Source organism: Seriola aureovittata, chromosome 9, assembly GCF_021018895.1.
Source record: "Seriola aureovittata isolate HTS-2021-v1 ecotype China chromosome 9, ASM2101889v1, whole genome shotgun sequence".
NCBI classification, from domain to species: domain Eukaryota; kingdom Metazoa; phylum Chordata; class Actinopteri; order Carangiformes; family Carangidae; genus Seriola; species Seriola aureovittata.
The window spans coordinates 16,299,965-16,318,282 of NC_079372.1; the positions used below are offsets into that span (position 1 = coordinate 16,299,965).

Below are 18,318 nucleotides of genomic sequence, written 5' to 3' on the forward strand. Positions count from 1 at the left end.
CGGCGCCAACCTGCACTCATGGAGGCATTAGTTAGTGTAAAACGTGGCAACTTATCTCTTGTGTCCGTCTGTCTGTCTTTACTCTTCAACTTCCACAACCCTTGTTCACTATGCGCCCACCGCCCCACTTCCTGCCTGCTGTAAAAAATAGTCCCGTCTGTGTCCTAAAGCAACCTCACCTAAAGCGACCCCATCGTCTTGTGCGAAAAAGAGCTGTGAAGAGAGTGAGAAGAGAGAGTATCCTTGTGTTGAGTTTGTGATCTGCAAACTAAACTCAACCCACTCTCTCTTTCTGCCTCTGCCAGTCCTATCACATGCTTTCCTAGATTGTTTACTTGCACTGGTTTGGTCTCTCTCCTTTCTAAGCTCCCTCCCTTTCCCTTGCTCTCTCTCTCTTCCTCCCATCAAGGCTCTCTTGCCCGCCCACCAGTTGATTCCTGCTTACTCTTATGTGGCGATAAGAGCAGAGACGAAAACGGGAAAGAAGGCCTGTACAGCCCTTTTCTCTCAGGATTTGGTCTTTTGCTGTTGCAGTTTCTGATACTTCAGTTGCACTCCCCTAACAACTACCGTGAGTATCTGCCTATGCTGGATCAAATAAACAAGACTATAATAGGTAGCACTGGAGGAGATGACAGTGGGACAGACCCCCCTCCCTCCTTCCTAACCCCACACAGCTAGGGAGAGTGGCGGACGTGCAGAAAAGATAGAAACTGTGACACAGATCGAGCTGAAAGATTTCATGAAACGCTTAAATGTGCAGCAGCTGTGTTGATACAGGAAGCTGAAAAATGTTCTCTAGACACAATGAAGTATGTCAAACATGATGGTGCTGTATTTAAACCACATTAAAAACATTAACTAGTGGTTAAAACATTTCTCCGTAAGAATTCTGTGCATGTTTTGTCTCTGCAGGAATAAAACACTTATATGAAAAAGTAAACTTGAAGGCTGAATGATATCTGTTACTGGACGCAACCATTGCTCCCTCCAGTTCCTTTTCTCATGTAATAAACAGTGTTCAGATAAAAAGACTGTATGTAACAAAATGAGACTTGTTTTTCATTAATTATGTTTCAGTAAACAGGTCAAATCTTTCCCCTCACTTCTGTCCCTCTCAGAAGGTCAGCATGGACTCTTAAATTGACTACCTGCCAATATCCGCCATTTTCACTCGCTGTGTGCTTCTGTGCGTGTGTGTGTGTGTGTGTGTGTGTGTGTGTGTGTGTGTGTGTGTGTAATAATCCACAGAAAGTCAGGTGAAAGGACACAAGCAATGTGAGAGATATTAAATCTTCAAGCATAATTTAAACAATTTTCCTCATCAATGACAAACTTAAATCACAGACTGTGAACATGAACCATTTTCAAAATTCAGTTAAAGGTCAATGCACTGTTGTCCACATGATGCGATCTGTTGTGTATCGCTGACCCTCAAATTCATCTGGCACCGACATCAAGGACGCACATTTTGCTTTTGCAATTAGTTTTTAATTTAATATAATTTAATATAATGCTAAAGCTAATGCTAATATAATCAGACAGAGAATCTCTCCGCATCACTGCAAAAATTCCCTGGTAAACAGCACTGTGAACTCTCCACTGGCTTTCATCCAAACCACCTTTATAAAGCACAAACATGATGGATCATGGATATTAAGAGTTTATTTTACATAAATGGATCTGTGCATATTTGTGTGTTTACAATAGCTCTTACAGAACCGAAATATCTTTCATGCCTTTCACTGAACTGCTGGTTGTAGTTACAGCTGCCCTTTAAATGCTCTTCTGTGCGTCATGTCGCGCATCCAGGTGCTTTTGTCCTGTTTAACAATGCAACTTACTTTGTAACAAAATAATATTGGATGTAAACATTTAGCTATATACTATATATAAGTATATAACAAAAAAAAGTGACAGTATAGACTAAATATACTGAAATTCAGCTCTTCCACGTTCATTTGCACTGTTGGGACATTTGCTTTTAAAACAGGTATCTAAATCTAAATCTATTTTGAAATGAACTTTAGTTTTGTTTCACTGCCTAATGTAGTTTCACTGAACACATTTTATATAAAAATATTTCACAGAAAGGTTCATTTGTCTAAAAATATTTATTTTTATGCTCATTGAAAACTTCTAAAGCTAATTCAGTCACCCGAATCTAAAAGTAGATCACATCTTTATATCGCTACTGTATATATCGCTAAGTGATTATTTTGTCCCTCCCAGCTCAGGGACCTGAAAGAAGTAACTTAGTTTATTAAACTCAATAATTAGCCACTTGTAAGAGGATTATTCTAACGCGGGTATGTGGAGAATAATTAACAAAGGTTGCTGTTCAAATCTGTGATAAACTGTTTACCTGTGTGTTTTCAGATGCTCCACCTGTCTGCAGGGCGCGTAGGAAGCCTACTGGTCAAGCGCGCGACGGCGGCCTTGTCCACCAGCAGCGCGAGGATGTCGAGCCACGGTCACGGTATGATTAGTGTTTTTCCACATCCGCCATGTAACTTAGTGCCTGTGAGGTAAAAGAGGGGAAGCACCTCGTGAAGAAAAGTCACTGTTTTCTGGATGAACTGAGGCAGATTCAGGGGGCGGGAAGTTTTCTTTTAGCTCTGTTTACATAACCGGGTCAGAGGTCACTGCAGCTGGTTGCTGTCCAAGTGTAGACCAACAGGTGTTCATCTCCAATAATGCTTTATAATTTATTTGTTTATCATTTTTGCCGTAATAATCAGAAACTACGAAGTAACTGAAGTTAGAAATGAATGCACTAAGAAACTAATAATATTTCCCTCTCAAATGTGGTGAAAGTGAAGTATAAAGTAGCAGAAAAATGAAATGCTCAACTAAAGTACCTCAAAATTATGCTTTAAATTACCTGAGTAAATACTGATACACTGAAATCACAACTATCCAAATTTGTGACCCTGCCTAAAGTCCAGGGAAGTACCATTATTGATGACAGCTACTATCAAGTCTGTGAAAAGTATGAAAAAACTGTAAATAGGTCATAGATTTCAATGTCACACTTGCACATATTTTTCAGAAAGCTACCTGGAGATTGTTAATGTGGATGTTTGCTGAAACTGACAGGTAGCCTACCTGGAGATAACAGCAAAGGTTAAGACTAACAGCCTAAATTAATCTGTATGAAACCAGATTTAAATCAACTAGTTTAACTGAAATAAAAGTTCTCAGTATTTTAGTTTTATGCATGAGGTCTGATAATGTGCCTCTGTCTGTCCGACCAGCAGATGGCGCTGCTGTACCACCATGACTTCACATCCATGTATACAGATTGTCTTTTGGGCTTTTGTGTTTCGTCAAGTAGAATTCCCTAATTCTGGGTTTCAAAAATGTCTCTTGCCTGGATTTTGTTGCAGTATTTAAAAAAAGGTGACTCTGTCCCTCCAGACGTGGCAGAGACTACGGACATGTCTCGCCCGATGTACTGGGACCGTGTGGACCTCCCTCTGCCTGACAGACCCTACAAAGAGGCGCACAGTGCTGCTGAGAAGAGCCTGAAACAGAAGGAGAAAGGACCCTGGGGCCAGCTGTCCAAAGAGGAGCAGCTCGCCTGTAGGCAACACAAACACACACAATACACAGAGTGTGGAAATCCACAGTTTAAAGTTTACATTTATAAGCAAAGGAAAGTCAGTAGTGAAAAGTAATTTATTTAAATTTGCACTGTTGCATCAGTAGCAATTTAATTATGTCAAATGTTATTATACATCAGTCACAGGAGAGATTTTACTGCAGAACAACAACTTAAAATACATTTTGATCAATACCCCCAAAAAATTAATGTACTTGTACTTTTACACTGTTCTATTGGTTTTGACTTTAGTAAACAATTTAAATACTTCTTTCACTAATAGGTAATATTCTGTCTTTGCTTGGTGTTTTGTAAGTTCTGTAAGTTTTAATACTAATAGATTATTTTTTGATTATTATTTTTTTCATTCGATGGAGACAGTAGAGATTCAGACAGGACACACGTGGAGAGATAGAGAGTGTTAAATCAAAATGTGGGTATAGAGAATGATCAGCCACTGGACGCCCCAAACTACTCAAACCTACTCACTGACTGGTTTCACTCAGTGTTCAGTCTGGGAATCACAGTCACAGAGAGAGGAGAGGGTTTCACATAATGTATTTAATGTCTCCTCTTGACCTCTTGACCTCTGCCTCTGCCCCGCCCCTCTCCGCCTGCAGTGTATCGGCTGGCGTTTCGTCATACCTTCCCAGAGATAAAGAAGCCATCAGCGGAGTGGAAGACCGTCCTGGGGGGCATCTTCATCTTTCTGGGCTTCACTGGCCTGGTGGTCTGGTGGCAGAAAGTCTACGGTAATAAATCTGCCTGCAAGTTTGCCTCAACGTCACACACTTGGTGCCGCAGGGGTTTTTACGTGGTGCAGACCTGTTTCGCAGCAGATATTTTGACCTGTCAGTGCAGAAAAAGCACAGAAGTATCTAATAACATTAATGATGGCTCTGCTCCTTTTAAGTATAGTGCATGCACAAGAGCAGGGCTGCAACTGACTCATCTAAACCCTTTATTAGTGTCACGAGTAGCAGCTCTTCATGTTCATGTACAGACGTGTTTTTATATTCATATTGACTCCATTACAGTGTTAAATGATGCGCTGTGTATCTCTCTGTTCCAGTCTACCCTAAAACCCCCAGGACCTTTGACGAGGAGTGGCAGGCCAAACAGTTAAAGCGGATGTTGGACATGAGGGTGAACCCCGTCGAGGGCTTCGCCGCCAAGTGGGACTATGAGAAGAAACAGTGGAAGTAAAGAGACAGGTTGGACTGCGGCTGAGGTGGCTCACAGTTCGGACCCGTCACTCCGGAGCACGGCTTTGTTCCGCTCTGCGAAGCTGCTGCTGAGCTAAAACTGAATTTGAATGTTGCATTATAAATGTTAAAACCACTAGAAAGACGGAGCTTATCCACTGTCGGCATCTCTGGGGTAATTTTACTTTACTGTGCCACCTCTGGCCCTCAGTCAGCCGCCTCTGCCTCCAGCCGCTGCGACCTTCTGTCAGGGTGATAACTGTGCCCGTCCAGGTGTAGCCGTATGATAATAAAGTTTTGCTTGTGTCTCTGTGCCAGTCTTTTATTGTGTTTTTGTTTTTGTGTTGTGTTTGATTGACTGTCATGAAATCTGTACACACGTTGATGCTCAGAGTCCTCAGGATCATCTGACTTTTATTATAGAGCAACCATGAGTTTCACATTTGTGGTTTTGAGTGAAACGTCTCGACATCACATCGTCTGGATTGTCACTAAAGCTGGTATGTTAATGAATTCCTCTTTAGGATGAACTGCAAGAACTTCTCTGACCGTCTGACCCATTGTTCAAGACTCTGGAAAAGACGAGACAGACTCAACACGTCCTCCAACATCGGCTTTATTAGGTTTAAACGAACTTAAAAATTCTTACAATGCCATTCTAAGACATACAAACAGACCATTGGACATGGTTGTTCTAGACTCTTATGACCAACAAAAATGCACCAGAGACCCAACTTTCCTCTTTTGAAAATATCCTCTTGCTTTGTTTTTGCATTTTCTCGTCTAGTAGCAGTCCAACAGTCCTACAAAATAAAAGCACAATGAATGACAATGCACACCAATAGAAAGATGGTTTTTAGTTTTAAGGCCAAATATGCTTTTTACACCAAATATAAATAATGTTTAAAAGCCATCAGTTCTGTTTTTCTTAAATATGTTACTAAGCTAACGTACTATTCTAATTAGTTTAAATAACTAGCATATATATATATATATATATATATATATATATAAGTATATATATATATATAGGGTCGTGCCAATGCTGTCACGCTTCCTTCATTTGTGCCTCCTTCAGGAACAAAAGCTCACACGCATGCACACACACAGACACACAGACACACACACACACACACACACACACACACACAGACACACACAGACACACACACAGACACACACACACACATAATATGTAAGAAGGGGATTTGTTTAAGTGAGGGCCTGGACCGCAGAGAAAAGCCTACGAGCAGCTTCTTGGTGGGGCACACACTAGAAAAATATATATATACTGTACTGGAATGTATGAGAGCAGACCTTGGCTAATAAGATGCTCAGGACACAAGCATTTAGAGGGGGATACTCATCAGGTTTTTTTTGTCATTTTATTTTTGTGAAACATCGGTTGGTAGATGTACATGATTCTGTAAAGATGGAAAAGAGCAAACGTGAACATGAGAGATGAGAGATGACTCCTGCTTTGAAGATGGAGGCACAGCTGCACTGACAGTGTAGTGATGGATGTTTCCAGATATTTTCTTTACACTCCCCTCCTTTAATGTTTTCTCTGTGTGGCTCCACACGGTTGAATCTAGTGCTGAACTCTTGTTTGATGAGCTTCAGATGGCGCCTGTCGGTCCTGCACTGAAGCTGTATTGTGCTTTATATTGTTCTGCTTTAGCACACCGGGACATATTGTTGTGAGCTGCAGATTGGATTTGAAATAAGATCAAATTTGAAGCAGTTGGAAGATGCTGGGAATGGGGAGGGGTACATCCCCCACCACCACCCCTCTTTTCCCTCCCTTCCCAGTAAATTAATCGAGCTGCCAGTTGTTGATGCGTGAAACGCCTGGCGACAAACACTCCTCCGACTCCAGCTTTAAATTAAAGATTGAAAGATGTTGAGAAACAAAGACGAGGTCTCCTTCTCCCTGTCTCTTGTGGACTACATCTGATTGGCGGGTGTGTGTGTGTGTGTGTGTGTGTGTGTGTGTGTGTGTGTGTTACAAGCGTGTCTGTGCGTGCCGAGGTGTGTTTATGTGAAGCAGCAGGTGGGCCAGCTGTGACTGACACACGTGACTAGGTGCAGTGACAGCCGGGGGACCGCAGAGGAAGAGGTGGAGCTGGATGGAGAGGGAGAGAGGAGGAGAGACGGATGGAGATTTGACAGATTTGAGGTGTCTGGGGAGGACGAGGCGGGGAAGTGGAGGGGCTGGACTGTGAAAGTAACGTGTGGATAACTAGGAGTGAGTGTGTGTGAGATGAGATATGAAGGTTCGGGTGTCTAGTTTTACGCATCTGCCGCCACAGACAGTTGCTGATTTGTTTAAGATGGTGAACAGACACATTCTGACACATTTGTCATCAAATTCAAACCAAATAACCTCTGAAGCAGAACTGCATTGTCTCCTCACAGGCAGCTGCTGCTGCAGTTTGCTACATAAACTGATGTTTACTGTGACGTTAACATGAAACATAACTCTGACTGTAGGATCTGACTAATGGAAATGATTAGTGAATTAGCACACGGTGGAAAAAAAACAGCAAAAATAGTTTTCTGTTTGATCAGTGCAGCACATGATTAGGAAACTTAAAATGACTGATACTTTACTTAAACCCCCCACCACCATACTGAGCAGTGTATATAAACAACTATGGCAGCAACTAATGGGTATTTTCTTGATGACTTGATTCATCGTTTATTCTATAAAATGCAACTGAAAATTGTCTGTCAATAATCCAAAACCCAAAGAAATTCATTTTATCATTATTATTATTTTTTTTTATTGTATATAGACAGAAGGGGTAAGTTTAACATTTGAGAATCATTAACTAACTGTTGTCATTTTTGCTTTCTAATTATCAGTTATTTCCTCCATCAAGTGGTTGTAACCAGACAGACATTTTAAGTGTTAATTAACGTTTCATCAGTTGGCTCCTGTGAAACTTCCATAACTGGAGTATGAACAGAGAATAATTGATTGACAATGTGTATGTTCGCTGGTAAGTGACAACAAGGAGCAGGAATGTAAAACTGACTGGTTCTTGAGTTGGACAGTGTCACCAGAGAGCACTGACAAGTTTTTTTTATTTTTATATTTTTTTGTCTAATTTCGCCACTTGTTTGTATCTTGGTCACATTAAGGAAAAAAAATTATCACTATAATTTATCACTATCTGTTTTTTTCCCGCCTAAGAGTGAATTGTAAAACTTCTGATAACACACAGTTGGTGTTCAATCATAGAGAACATTAAACTGAAGCTGCGTTATATTGTCAATCATTCATTAACTGTTAACGCACTAGTAATGGATGCTTCACAGACGCCGTAATTGTCAACACATACATTAGTAAAACCTTATAGCTGCTCACAATTACATTTATAGTGTATTATAAACCATTTATTGCTTGTTTTTATGTTGTTTATAAAAACTAAATGGAGGGGAAGGGGTTAAAGTAAAGTGTAACCAAAATGACAGCTTAACATCCAAATATTCAAATATCCAAGTATCAACCCTGAAGACTGTCGAGATGAAAGAGTCTTTCATGCTGTTGAAAGATCTTTCCGAGTCGTCTGAGTGTCGCTGTGACCGGTGCCGCTCTCATCTGTGTGTGTGTGTGTGTGTGTGTGTGTTGCTACAGTATTCGCTGCATTCTTTAGCTACTGTGAAGTAAACACGGAAGGTCTGAGCCACGGCACGCTGCTCGTCTGAAATGCAGTCACACTGATTCTGAGGAGTTGCCACACACATGGTGATCTGGCAGTCAGCAGGCTGACTAAACACAATCAGGATCAGATCAAGGCCAAGTGTGACCATGAAGCACAGATCAGCGGGAGCAGTGGGGTTTCAATGTTTCACAAATCCAAAAACCAAACGCACCAACAAACACAAACAAGCAGAGGATTTAGTTTCCCACAAGGTTTTTAGTTGAAGACTCCCATGTTCTGTTAACTAAAGTCTGTTTGACTCCTTTTCATGTATCATTCATACAAAACCTAGAAGCATGAGCACAGAGCAAGACAAAACAATCCGTGTATGCAGTCATGGATTATGATGTTACACTGTATGTGTTGGTGATCAGGGCGGCTGGCAGGGAATGGGAACTACAGAAGCTGTTCAGGGGCAGGTGCTACATCCGTCCCTGCTTTTACTCTCCATATGGCACATACAAAGCTATTGTCGAGCTGTGTGTGGGGACGTGCAACAAAACAAGCTTCAAGACGAGACATGTAGAGCAGCTCAGGCTGGCTCTTTATATCAGACAGGTCTGGGTTAACTGTGGAGACTGGAATCTTTTTGCCTCTTTTGAGGATGAAAATGGGAAACAAAAATTTGTTAAAACTAAAACACACATACAAAAAGAAAAAAAAAAATCATACAGGAACAAGTGGAGAAAGGGAACAGAAAGAACGGTGATTTAATGAATTAAAGAATAATATGCCTGTCTCTGTATAACCATGCATTTTTCACCAGGGTGGGCGTAAGGTGGAAACATGAATAATTGTAACTCCTCCTCTTCTCTGTCTTTTTCTCAAAGTCCAACAATGTGAGGATTCTCAGTCCGGGGGGAAAAGTAAAGTAAACATCATCAGCAGTTCTGAGGAGACAAACAGGACCTTCATTTTAACTTTCGCGGTGTGTAAGCTGAGGGTGTTGAAGGAGGCAGGTGGAGAGGGACGTGGGAGACGAGCGTTAAGAGGGTTTTCGTCTATCTCCTCTCACAGGCGCTTTTGGGCGATCAGTGAGCCCACCACAACCCCGGTCACCAGGGTCATCCCCGCCAGCAGCCACTTCTTAAAACTCTCCTGAGACCTCCTGCTCTCTGCTGCTGCGTCCTGCCCAAAGATTTCAGCAAATCGCTCCTGGAAGACATGGAAAAAAGAAAGGGTTAACACCAGGGTATTTCCTGCTGACTATATGAGATATATTCAAATATAAAAAAACCCACACACATATACACTTCCCAAAACAACCCTTTAGAAAGAAAAAAGAAAGAAAAGAAAGCCACAGACAGGTTTAGAGAGTCAGGTAGATTCCCCTCTGTAAAGGTCTCCAGGCCTCAAACAAGCAGACAGCTGCTGAGACACCCACATCTGGGTATTCTTATGACTGTCACAACAGACATGTTCATGTGTGGAAAGTTCCATGCAGCACACCAATCACACAGGTAAGGCACCATCACAAGCAGAAAAAAAGCCCCAAAAGCCACCTTCATTGAAGCTGCTCACACCAACGACAAGATCTCATTGATTAAAAAGGAAAAAACCCACATCATTAAACCCTTAATCAGCAGCCGGTCACAGCAGCTCTCACTTTAAAAATGTTCCACCAAACCTCCCCTCCTCTTGCCTGCATCCTATCAGTTCTGCAGCAGATCCCTGCTGAAACACTGTTGTTGCTGACATTCTCTCCCACCGTTGTCTTCACTCTGCCAAGCCTACATTGCCGCCCACTGAAATCATTTCCTGGAAATGAGCTACAGAGCCTGCAGTTCTGATCTATGGCCACAGGGAGGCGGCAGCCAGGCTCAGATCTCATGTACAAACACAACAGCAGATCAGCTGAGGTGGACACAGCCCACTGAGTCACTACTGATGATGTTCATGTTGTTTCTACTTTTATAGTGTCAGAGCTTCACTCAGCTCACTCATGCAGCTTATACTGAATGAAGGTCACATGACTAATTAAGATGTCTGATTCGGTCATTATACAGGCAGGACAAGAGGTCTACTGTGGGTCGTTACTGCTGAGAAAGAGGACGGGAACAAGAAAGTGAAAGGACTAAGCAGGAATGACTGAGACACAGAAAGAATGCAGGGGTGGGGTTGGGTTAGGGGCTATTGCTGGAAACAGAGAAACAAAGCAGTGGATATCATCATAGCTGTATCAAAAGGAGTTACAGGAACATGGGGGCTGTTCCAGAAAGTTTAACAAACTCAGCTGACTAAACTTAACTTAACACTGAGTAAGCAATCTGCGTGGTAGGTGAAAACAAGCTCCAACAACAGGATTCCCCATGGCAACCGATAAATAAAGTGCAGAACCTCAGCTTTCATCCAGAGATAGAAATGCCTTACATGCCACATTCAGCTACGTTTAGACCACAGTCACACTCACTGGGCATGTTCAAGGTTCAGGGCTCTCACAAACCCAGGATTTGTTGAAGGGAACCAGCCAGTGAGCAGTTACTAGTTGGGGCCAAATGGACACGTGAGTGAAACAATATGAAGAAGTGACAGTCATAAATCAGAGGTGGTTCACAGAGAAGGGTGGTGACTTTCATTCCTAAGTCATTCCAGGAGCTTTAGGTCATTCTGATTTTGGTTTGATAACAGAGGTGTGGAGTTCAGTTTCTTTCACGCCCCCGCATCTCTTCCTGCTTGATATGTGACATCATCACCACAAATGGACCATTAAAGACTAAAACAATGAAACTGACTGGTCCCTGAGCTCTCAGGAAATAGGCCAACAATGACACACACATAATAACAGGATTACTTGTAAATAATTTAAGTATGAGACGGATGTTGGTGCATTTCTGCAGAAATATGATGCTACGCAGGGGTTCTAAGGAAACAAATCTTAACTTTGTGGCTAGTGTTTCTAAGAACATGCAGAGTGTGAATGTGCAAGTGGAAGATTAGAGATGGTGGAGATGGTGCGGTGGTGACCTCATTCATGCTCCGACCTTAACCATAAACTGATGGCAGCCCTATGCATGTGTCATCACAAGAACTTATTTATAGCACCATTTATTGTAATAAATACATTTCCGTCAGATTTTCTCCTAAGCTATTTATATGTGTGTGTGTGTGTGTGTGTGTGTGTGTGTGTGTGTGTGTGTGTGTGTGTGTGTGTGTGTGTAAGCCTGGTGCATCTTATTTATTGGTTTAAAAGCCCATTAAAAAGCACTTGCTGACATCCTTCATCATGATGAACCATCTGTACACTGTTTTGGTTTGTTTCAAAATTCAGAAGGTGATAACGAGGTTTTTCCCATAAATGCAACCAAAACATTTGTTGAGACCTCTGTCTAAATCTTTGGATCTCTAGGGCAGGTTGTGGGTTCAGAGAGCCAAGCTGGTCTCACAGTAGAGTCTTTCATTCATGGTTTCACTCTATTAAATAAACACATGAATACTTCTACTGTAAAACACTAATCAAAACATCCTTGAGAGGCTTTTACACTTGAGTTGAGATCAGTGGCCCCGGTCAATGAGTAGCATCTAAGGAATGTGTAAATATGTAGCTTCGTGCACACAGAAGCAGGTCTGGAGGCTTCACTGGAGGCCTGGCTTCTTGTCATACATAGTTCAGTCAAGGCTAGAACAGGTTGGCCTCAAATACTGACTCTCTTTACCAAGGCCTTGTTAATGATTGTGAGGAATCAAAGAGACTCTTTACTGTCTGTGTGTGAGGAAGCTGCCAAGAGGATTAAATATTTGTCTTCAGTTTTACCGACTTCCTCTTGGCCATTTTTAGAAAAGGCTATTGATGCAACTTAAGACACAGATGATAACATGGATGGACACACACACAGGAGTGTGTGCAACAAGAGGCTGGGTTGAAAGCAGTACTGGAGGAAAGTTGCTTTTAAGTGTCTTGATTACTGAGCAGCAATAAAGTAAAGCAGCTTGAATTATGCACAGGGGATTGATAAATGGAACTAAAGTAAATAATGACGTAGTGTGATTACACCGTACTGTACATCATGTAATACGAGTCAGTGTTTTACTGCTGCCCCTTAAGTGTTTCTTAAGAGCTGTGTGACCGCTGCCTAGAACAATGTGAGGAATGAGGGTGTAGAGAACAAAACTACAGCACCTTGTGATGGTGACTGACACCTGTAAAATGGACATGTCAAGACATGTTACTATGGAGGGCAGGAAAGATATCATGAAGCAATGTGTCTATTGATTATGTGATAGTGTCATGTGATGTAAAGGAGCGCTCCTTCAAATGCTCGACAGCTAAACATTACTTGTTCGGGTATCTATTTATATTCATATGCTTTATTTATTAACAGAAGTCTTGTCTAGATTTGCTTAGATTTAGTTCAACAGCTAACATCTGCACTTACTTGTATGAGTAAGACCATGACTCTTCTTAGCAATATTCAAACATAGATATTTTACCAAAAGAACTGTGGTTAAAACCTCCACCAGAATCCCCACAGATGTCCCTGTTAGGGCATAAATCACTTGCACTGACTAAAGCAGAGTCTGTGCTGGCTCATTTAATGTGACTGGAAGAATCCACATAGACCAAAGGGGGCAGAATGGCTTGAATGATGAGGTTGGTGGCATTCTGTGTTTTTGTTATTGTCAAAAAACAAAAAAATAAAAACCAACAGTGCTAATAATATAAATCTTTAAAAACAGATCACAAATATGGATTCTTTTTTTTCTTTAAAAAAAAAAAAAAAGTCTTAATAATGTTCTAGAAAAGCTGACCATCTACAGTGGCCATGTTCATAGTAATGAAGGAACATGTCTGCCAGTTCAACAGTGAGGCACATTAATTGTTTTTGAACAACAATGAAGGTCTATGGCCCAGGTGAAGATATAACAGGCTTTTATACACTTATTGGTTAGTAGGTTAGTCATTGCTGGTTTTAGTTAGGATTTGCTGCTCATAAGAAACATATAGAATATCACCAGACTTATCCATAATAGAGACTGCTTTTGAAAACTGAAAATAGTCCCGAGATCCATCATCTTCCAAGCAAAACAAGTCAAATTTGAAAACAATTATCTTGCATAAATAAAGGCTGCAGCATATGGTATAGGATATTAGTTAGCAATTGTAATGAACCTTTTATGTATAAAACATCGTTTTTTATAGAAGTTTTCCATCCTTTTTCAATTTTTTAAATATGTCTGAACTACAATGCTACAGTATTATTCCCAAATAAAATACCAGTTTGTATGCCAAATATTGCACTGTCAAAATGACAGTTAACAAGCAGCATCAGAAACTTCTTGTTTACTTTCTGGTGATATCTATCTTTGGATCACACAGGAGTTACCTGTGTTGGCCTTGTTCATCACACAGGTGACGAGTTTACAGCCTTTGAAAGCATGAAAAGAGGTATAGATGATCTTTAGCTCTGATCTTTTGTTTCCGGAGCCATGCCTTTACATACTCTTAGTTTTGGTGACAGGTGGGTCGTCAGTGATTCAAATGAGATGTTGCACACAAACAAGGACACACTCACGCAAAAAGACACACACACACACACACACACACACACACACCACACACACACACACACACACATACACGTCTCCTAGTCTGTTAGCTCTCTCTGATCCGTTATTGCAGCAGAATAAATGTAAAGACGTCAAACCTGCAGTAAGCGATCTCTAACAGTCTATGACACTCCTGGACACTTGCCCAAACCCTGTTTTCTATCACACAATAACACACAATAATAGAGTGAACAGCTCAGAGATTGCACGTCACCTACCATCCAAAAACAATCGAAGCAGTTTCTTAACTATTGGTTGTTTATTTGACATATTTAAATGGATGAATCACACTACACTGCAAGCTAGCCATTCCTTTGGTGATGCCATCATTGGTACCAGGATGTCATGCTATTATTTGAATTTAAATATAAATCATCTGTCACATCACTGTCAGTGCCTGCAGATATCTACTACTGTTCCTGTTCACATCTTTGCATATGGATACACGTTTCAAACTATGAATGAAAAGAGATCACTCTTCTGTTACCTCTCTGCCTAACATCTCCATTTCTTAACTTAAGAATCAGGAAATCAGAAAATACATATTTTTTTAAAAACTTGATTTTACAGAATAAAATGAAATTACGCGCGGGGCCCCTGCTTTATTTCTTTAGCAGCATTACCAGTCAGCTCACTGTGCACATGTCAAGGCAGCACTGTCGGTTTGATATGCTCAATCTCCCATAGTCCCACCTGGCAGGTAAACCCGGTCTTTATCTGCTCTCTTCCTTTCCCTTTCACACGGTCACGCCTTTATTTCTTTATCTCTGCTCCATTCCCAGAGGAAATCAGGTGCTAGGCAGCGGCCTGCGGAGAGCTTTCAGGCCTCGTCTCTGTTTCTTTTCTGCTTTTCTACCTCTTTAACTTTCTCTCTCTTTGTTAGCCAGGGAAAAAAAGGATTAGCTCATGAAAGCATAAGGTTGGATGTAAGAGAGAGAAAGGGAGAGAAATAGTAAAGGGGCACAGGGAAGGAGATTCTGCAGTTGGTTGCCACGGTACCGGAAAGCAGCTGATTAGTGTGTGTGATGTGTGTGAGTGTGTTGGGCCTGTAGGTCCATCTCTGTGGCTGATAAATGGCCCAATACTACATGTGGGGAAAGGAGCGTTTTAAGGATCATTAGCAGCAGCTTCCCATTCATCAGCTCTGACTTGTCAGTTGCTCCAGTGTTGCACCATAACAAGCTGCAACACTAAAATCCCCTGATGTTGAAATTCTCTGAACACGACATGCGCGCGCGCACACACACATCGACTAACACCCAACATCCTCTTAATTTTAGGCAAAACAGGGCTGAAGACAGAATGAAATTCAATAAGGACACTTTGAAAAAGTACATTGAGATAATATTTGCAATCCTGTGTGCAATCATTATGTCAAACTGAGTGCCTATAGTATCAGGCCAAGTGAGCAGATACAGACAAATCTGTTTATCTACTTCATTACTTGGTAAAATGACTAAAAGTTAACACATCCCAAACAAACAATTTTCAGTGATTGGTAAACAAATTCATGGATTTAAACAATTTATCAAGCAAAAATGACAAACATTTGCTTGGTCTAGATTCCAAAATGTCAGGATTTGCATATCATTTTATATACTTTTAGGGTTTGGGACTGTTAATTGGACAGAAGAATCATAAGACTAGAGCCAGAGCTATAAACTGGCCAATGCACAGGCCAGTATTATCTTATCACAACATAACATGTCATACATCAGCTGATAGCTAACAGGAAACTGCAGAGGAGAAATGTCAAAGATTTGAAGTCAAAGAGATACAACCTCACAGTAAAAAACTGACCACAGTTGTGTATTAAGTGACAGATGAAGTTAAGTTTCTGTTGCCATGCGCAGCCAAAGATATTAATACAACTTTGAAGGGCACTATTTCTAAAGATCCAGGCCAGGTTTTGCAGGCTGCTCCATAAAGAAGGAACCTTGGACTGATATAGATCTAAGCTCTTTTCTCTACTTAACTGAATCAATGAAAACCCTCCATGAAAGGTTTTTCCAATGGAATGGATCAGTGCTAAAATAAAAGGAAATTACAGTTTTATGGAGCTATGAGAGCCAGTAAACAAACTTAATTGAAAAGGGTAAGGGCCCATTGGATGTGGGTTCCTGTTGTTTCTATGTAACACATATTAGACCTGGATTTCCCTCTACATCATAATATTCTCACTTAAAGCTCAAGTCAATTGTGACTGGTATTGTGATGGATGTGTCGAGCATTGTTATGGTGCAATAAAAATATAATTATCAAAACAAAAATCCTGGGGCCTGACTGAAGATTAATTGTTTAATCAAAAAACAATCAACATCTTTATTGCCAAGCAAAATGATCATTCATTCATTTCTGTGATTAATTTTGTTGTGAATTTTGAAGTTCAGCTGTATATTCTCTTAACAAGGTGAGTGTCTCTCTGTGACTGTGTGAAACATCTGGTCTGGACAGCTCGCTTTCAACAGACAAGGACCACTTTCTAGCAACCTGCTGAGCATGTGACATTCAGGCCGCACTGGCCACAAACTGCGGCTGGAAACCGGTCGACTGTGATGAAAAAGTGCTGGCAACAGGAAGGATGTGGAAGGTGCCATTCGTATGCAGAGAAGAATTCAGGGCATTCAGTATCACCAACTACAAACAGTACTCTGATAGAAGACAAAGATTCCTCCCTCTGGACAAACAAAGAGCCTCTTTGAGTGTGTGTGTGCATGCGTGCATGCATGCGTGTGTGTGTGTGTGTGTGTGTGTGTGTGTGTGTGTGTGTGCGTGTGTGCAACACTCCCTCTGGATAGCAATGACTTGACAAGAACAATCTAGATCAACCAGCTTTGAACCAGTCCCATCCAGAGAAAAGGGTAAAGGTTAAGTAGAAAGTTACAGGAACTGTAGGAGGTTCATCGTGGGAATAAATTAATCATCAATGCTGGTATTGATGATGACACACAGGTTATGGTTTGGTGTTTTAAGCTTTTTTAAAAACCATTTGATTCTACTTTTGGTGGCTGGCGCTTTAACGTGTACATAAACTGTAGTGAGCAGAATCAAATTAAAACTCTGGCAGTTTTTTTTTTTTAAGAATCCCCAGTTTTGATATATGTAGGTTTCCTGGTGCAAAACCTAAAGCATGTAAAACTGTTACAGTATCTGATGAACAAACACGACTCCAAACCACAATGAGCATGTTTTGAATTCCATATGCATGTGTTATGAAGGGTATATCTGTATATCTGTAGTGTAGGATTGAGCAGAGTGTACTGAGTCATGATAAAGGTCACATGTGCACAGTCATCAATGTACAGACAGGAGAGAAAATGACAGAAAGAGTTTTCTCTTCTAGACTAAATATAATGTTTATGTTGTTTATACTGAGACAATACATCCTCTATTTCCACATGTTTGAGAGGGCTGTCTAGAAATGGAGACAATATTATATAAGAGTGATTCTAAAGAATAATTTATCTTGTGTGACGGCTTGGTTACACTGATTCTAAATAGGAGGGAACATTTAGAGATGGATTAGGAACCCAAAAATGAGAAGGCAAAGGACCTAAAAACATGGGGTGAGGAAGGAAAAGGGAGAGCAAGTTAACAAGAGGCCAGTGACCAAAAGCCTGACGGTCACTGAAAGTCACAAGGAGACTGAGCCAGCTCATTTAAAAACGTCATCCATCCTGGCTGTCGCTGAGCAACATTTCCTGTAAGTTGCAACATTTGGGATGTGTACAGCCGAACACTGCATGGCCTTGTGTGCACACACACATACATTGTTCCTGAGCCCAGAGTACAGTGTGGAACACAACTCTTCATGTATTTTTGCTAATTGAGTAAAGAGACTGTTGAATCCATCTGACTGATGAAATACTGTTTACAGAGCAACACACGGAGGTGACACGATGTCCTGGCTGGTGAAACAAGATGATGTCATTCAAACAGAGAGTGTATATAAAGTTCCAAGTACAGTGAGTGAATGTGATTTGTCCTGTGACCTCTGCCTCATATTGTGACACACAGCCCATCAGCAGATCACAGGATCACAGTCAGTGAGCAAAAGAAACAACAAACAACAAATTGACTTCTATGACCAAGATAAACTGAACCTAAACCTGAGGAAATACAGACTTCCTAAAATATCATGCTGAATGACATAGTGACATACTGCAGTCAAACACTAACAATCACATTCATGACCTTTGCAGAGAATAAATATTTTCAGAATATTGTTATAATAATATAGATCTTGTTTACTCCT

The 18,318-nt window shown here is 40.9% G+C and overlaps 2 protein-coding genes across 4 annotated transcripts in view; one reads left to right on the forward strand and one right to left on the reverse strand.

The window, feature by feature from the left end:
• Nucleotides 1-410: 410 nt before the first annotated feature.
• LOC130174538 (cytochrome c oxidase subunit 4 isoform 2, mitochondrial) lies at nucleotides 411-5,121 on the forward strand. Its single transcript, XM_056384445.1, has 5 exons — nucleotides 411-571; nucleotides 2,380-2,479; nucleotides 3,421-3,585; nucleotides 4,225-4,356; nucleotides 4,677-5,121. The coding sequence occupies exons 2-5, from the start codon at nucleotides 2,380-2,382 to the stop codon at nucleotides 4,808-4,810; spliced, it is 531 nt and encodes a 176-aa protein (XP_056240420.1). The 5' UTR covers nucleotides 411-571; the 3' UTR covers nucleotides 4,811-5,121.
• A 288-nt stretch (nucleotides 5,122-5,409) lies between these two features.
• bcl2l1 (BCL2 like 1) overlaps nucleotides 5,410-18,318 on the reverse strand; it is a 31,099-nt gene continuing 18,190 nt past the window's right edge. For all 3 annotated transcript variants that reach the window (XM_056384441.1, XM_056384444.1, XM_056384443.1), the window contains one exon: nucleotides 5,410-9,674. In XM_056384441.1, the coding sequence (XP_056240416.1) occupies nucleotides 9,531-9,674 (144 nt within the window). In that variant the 3' untranslated portion in view covers nucleotides 5,410-9,530. The remainder of the gene's footprint in view (nucleotides 9,675-18,318) is intronic.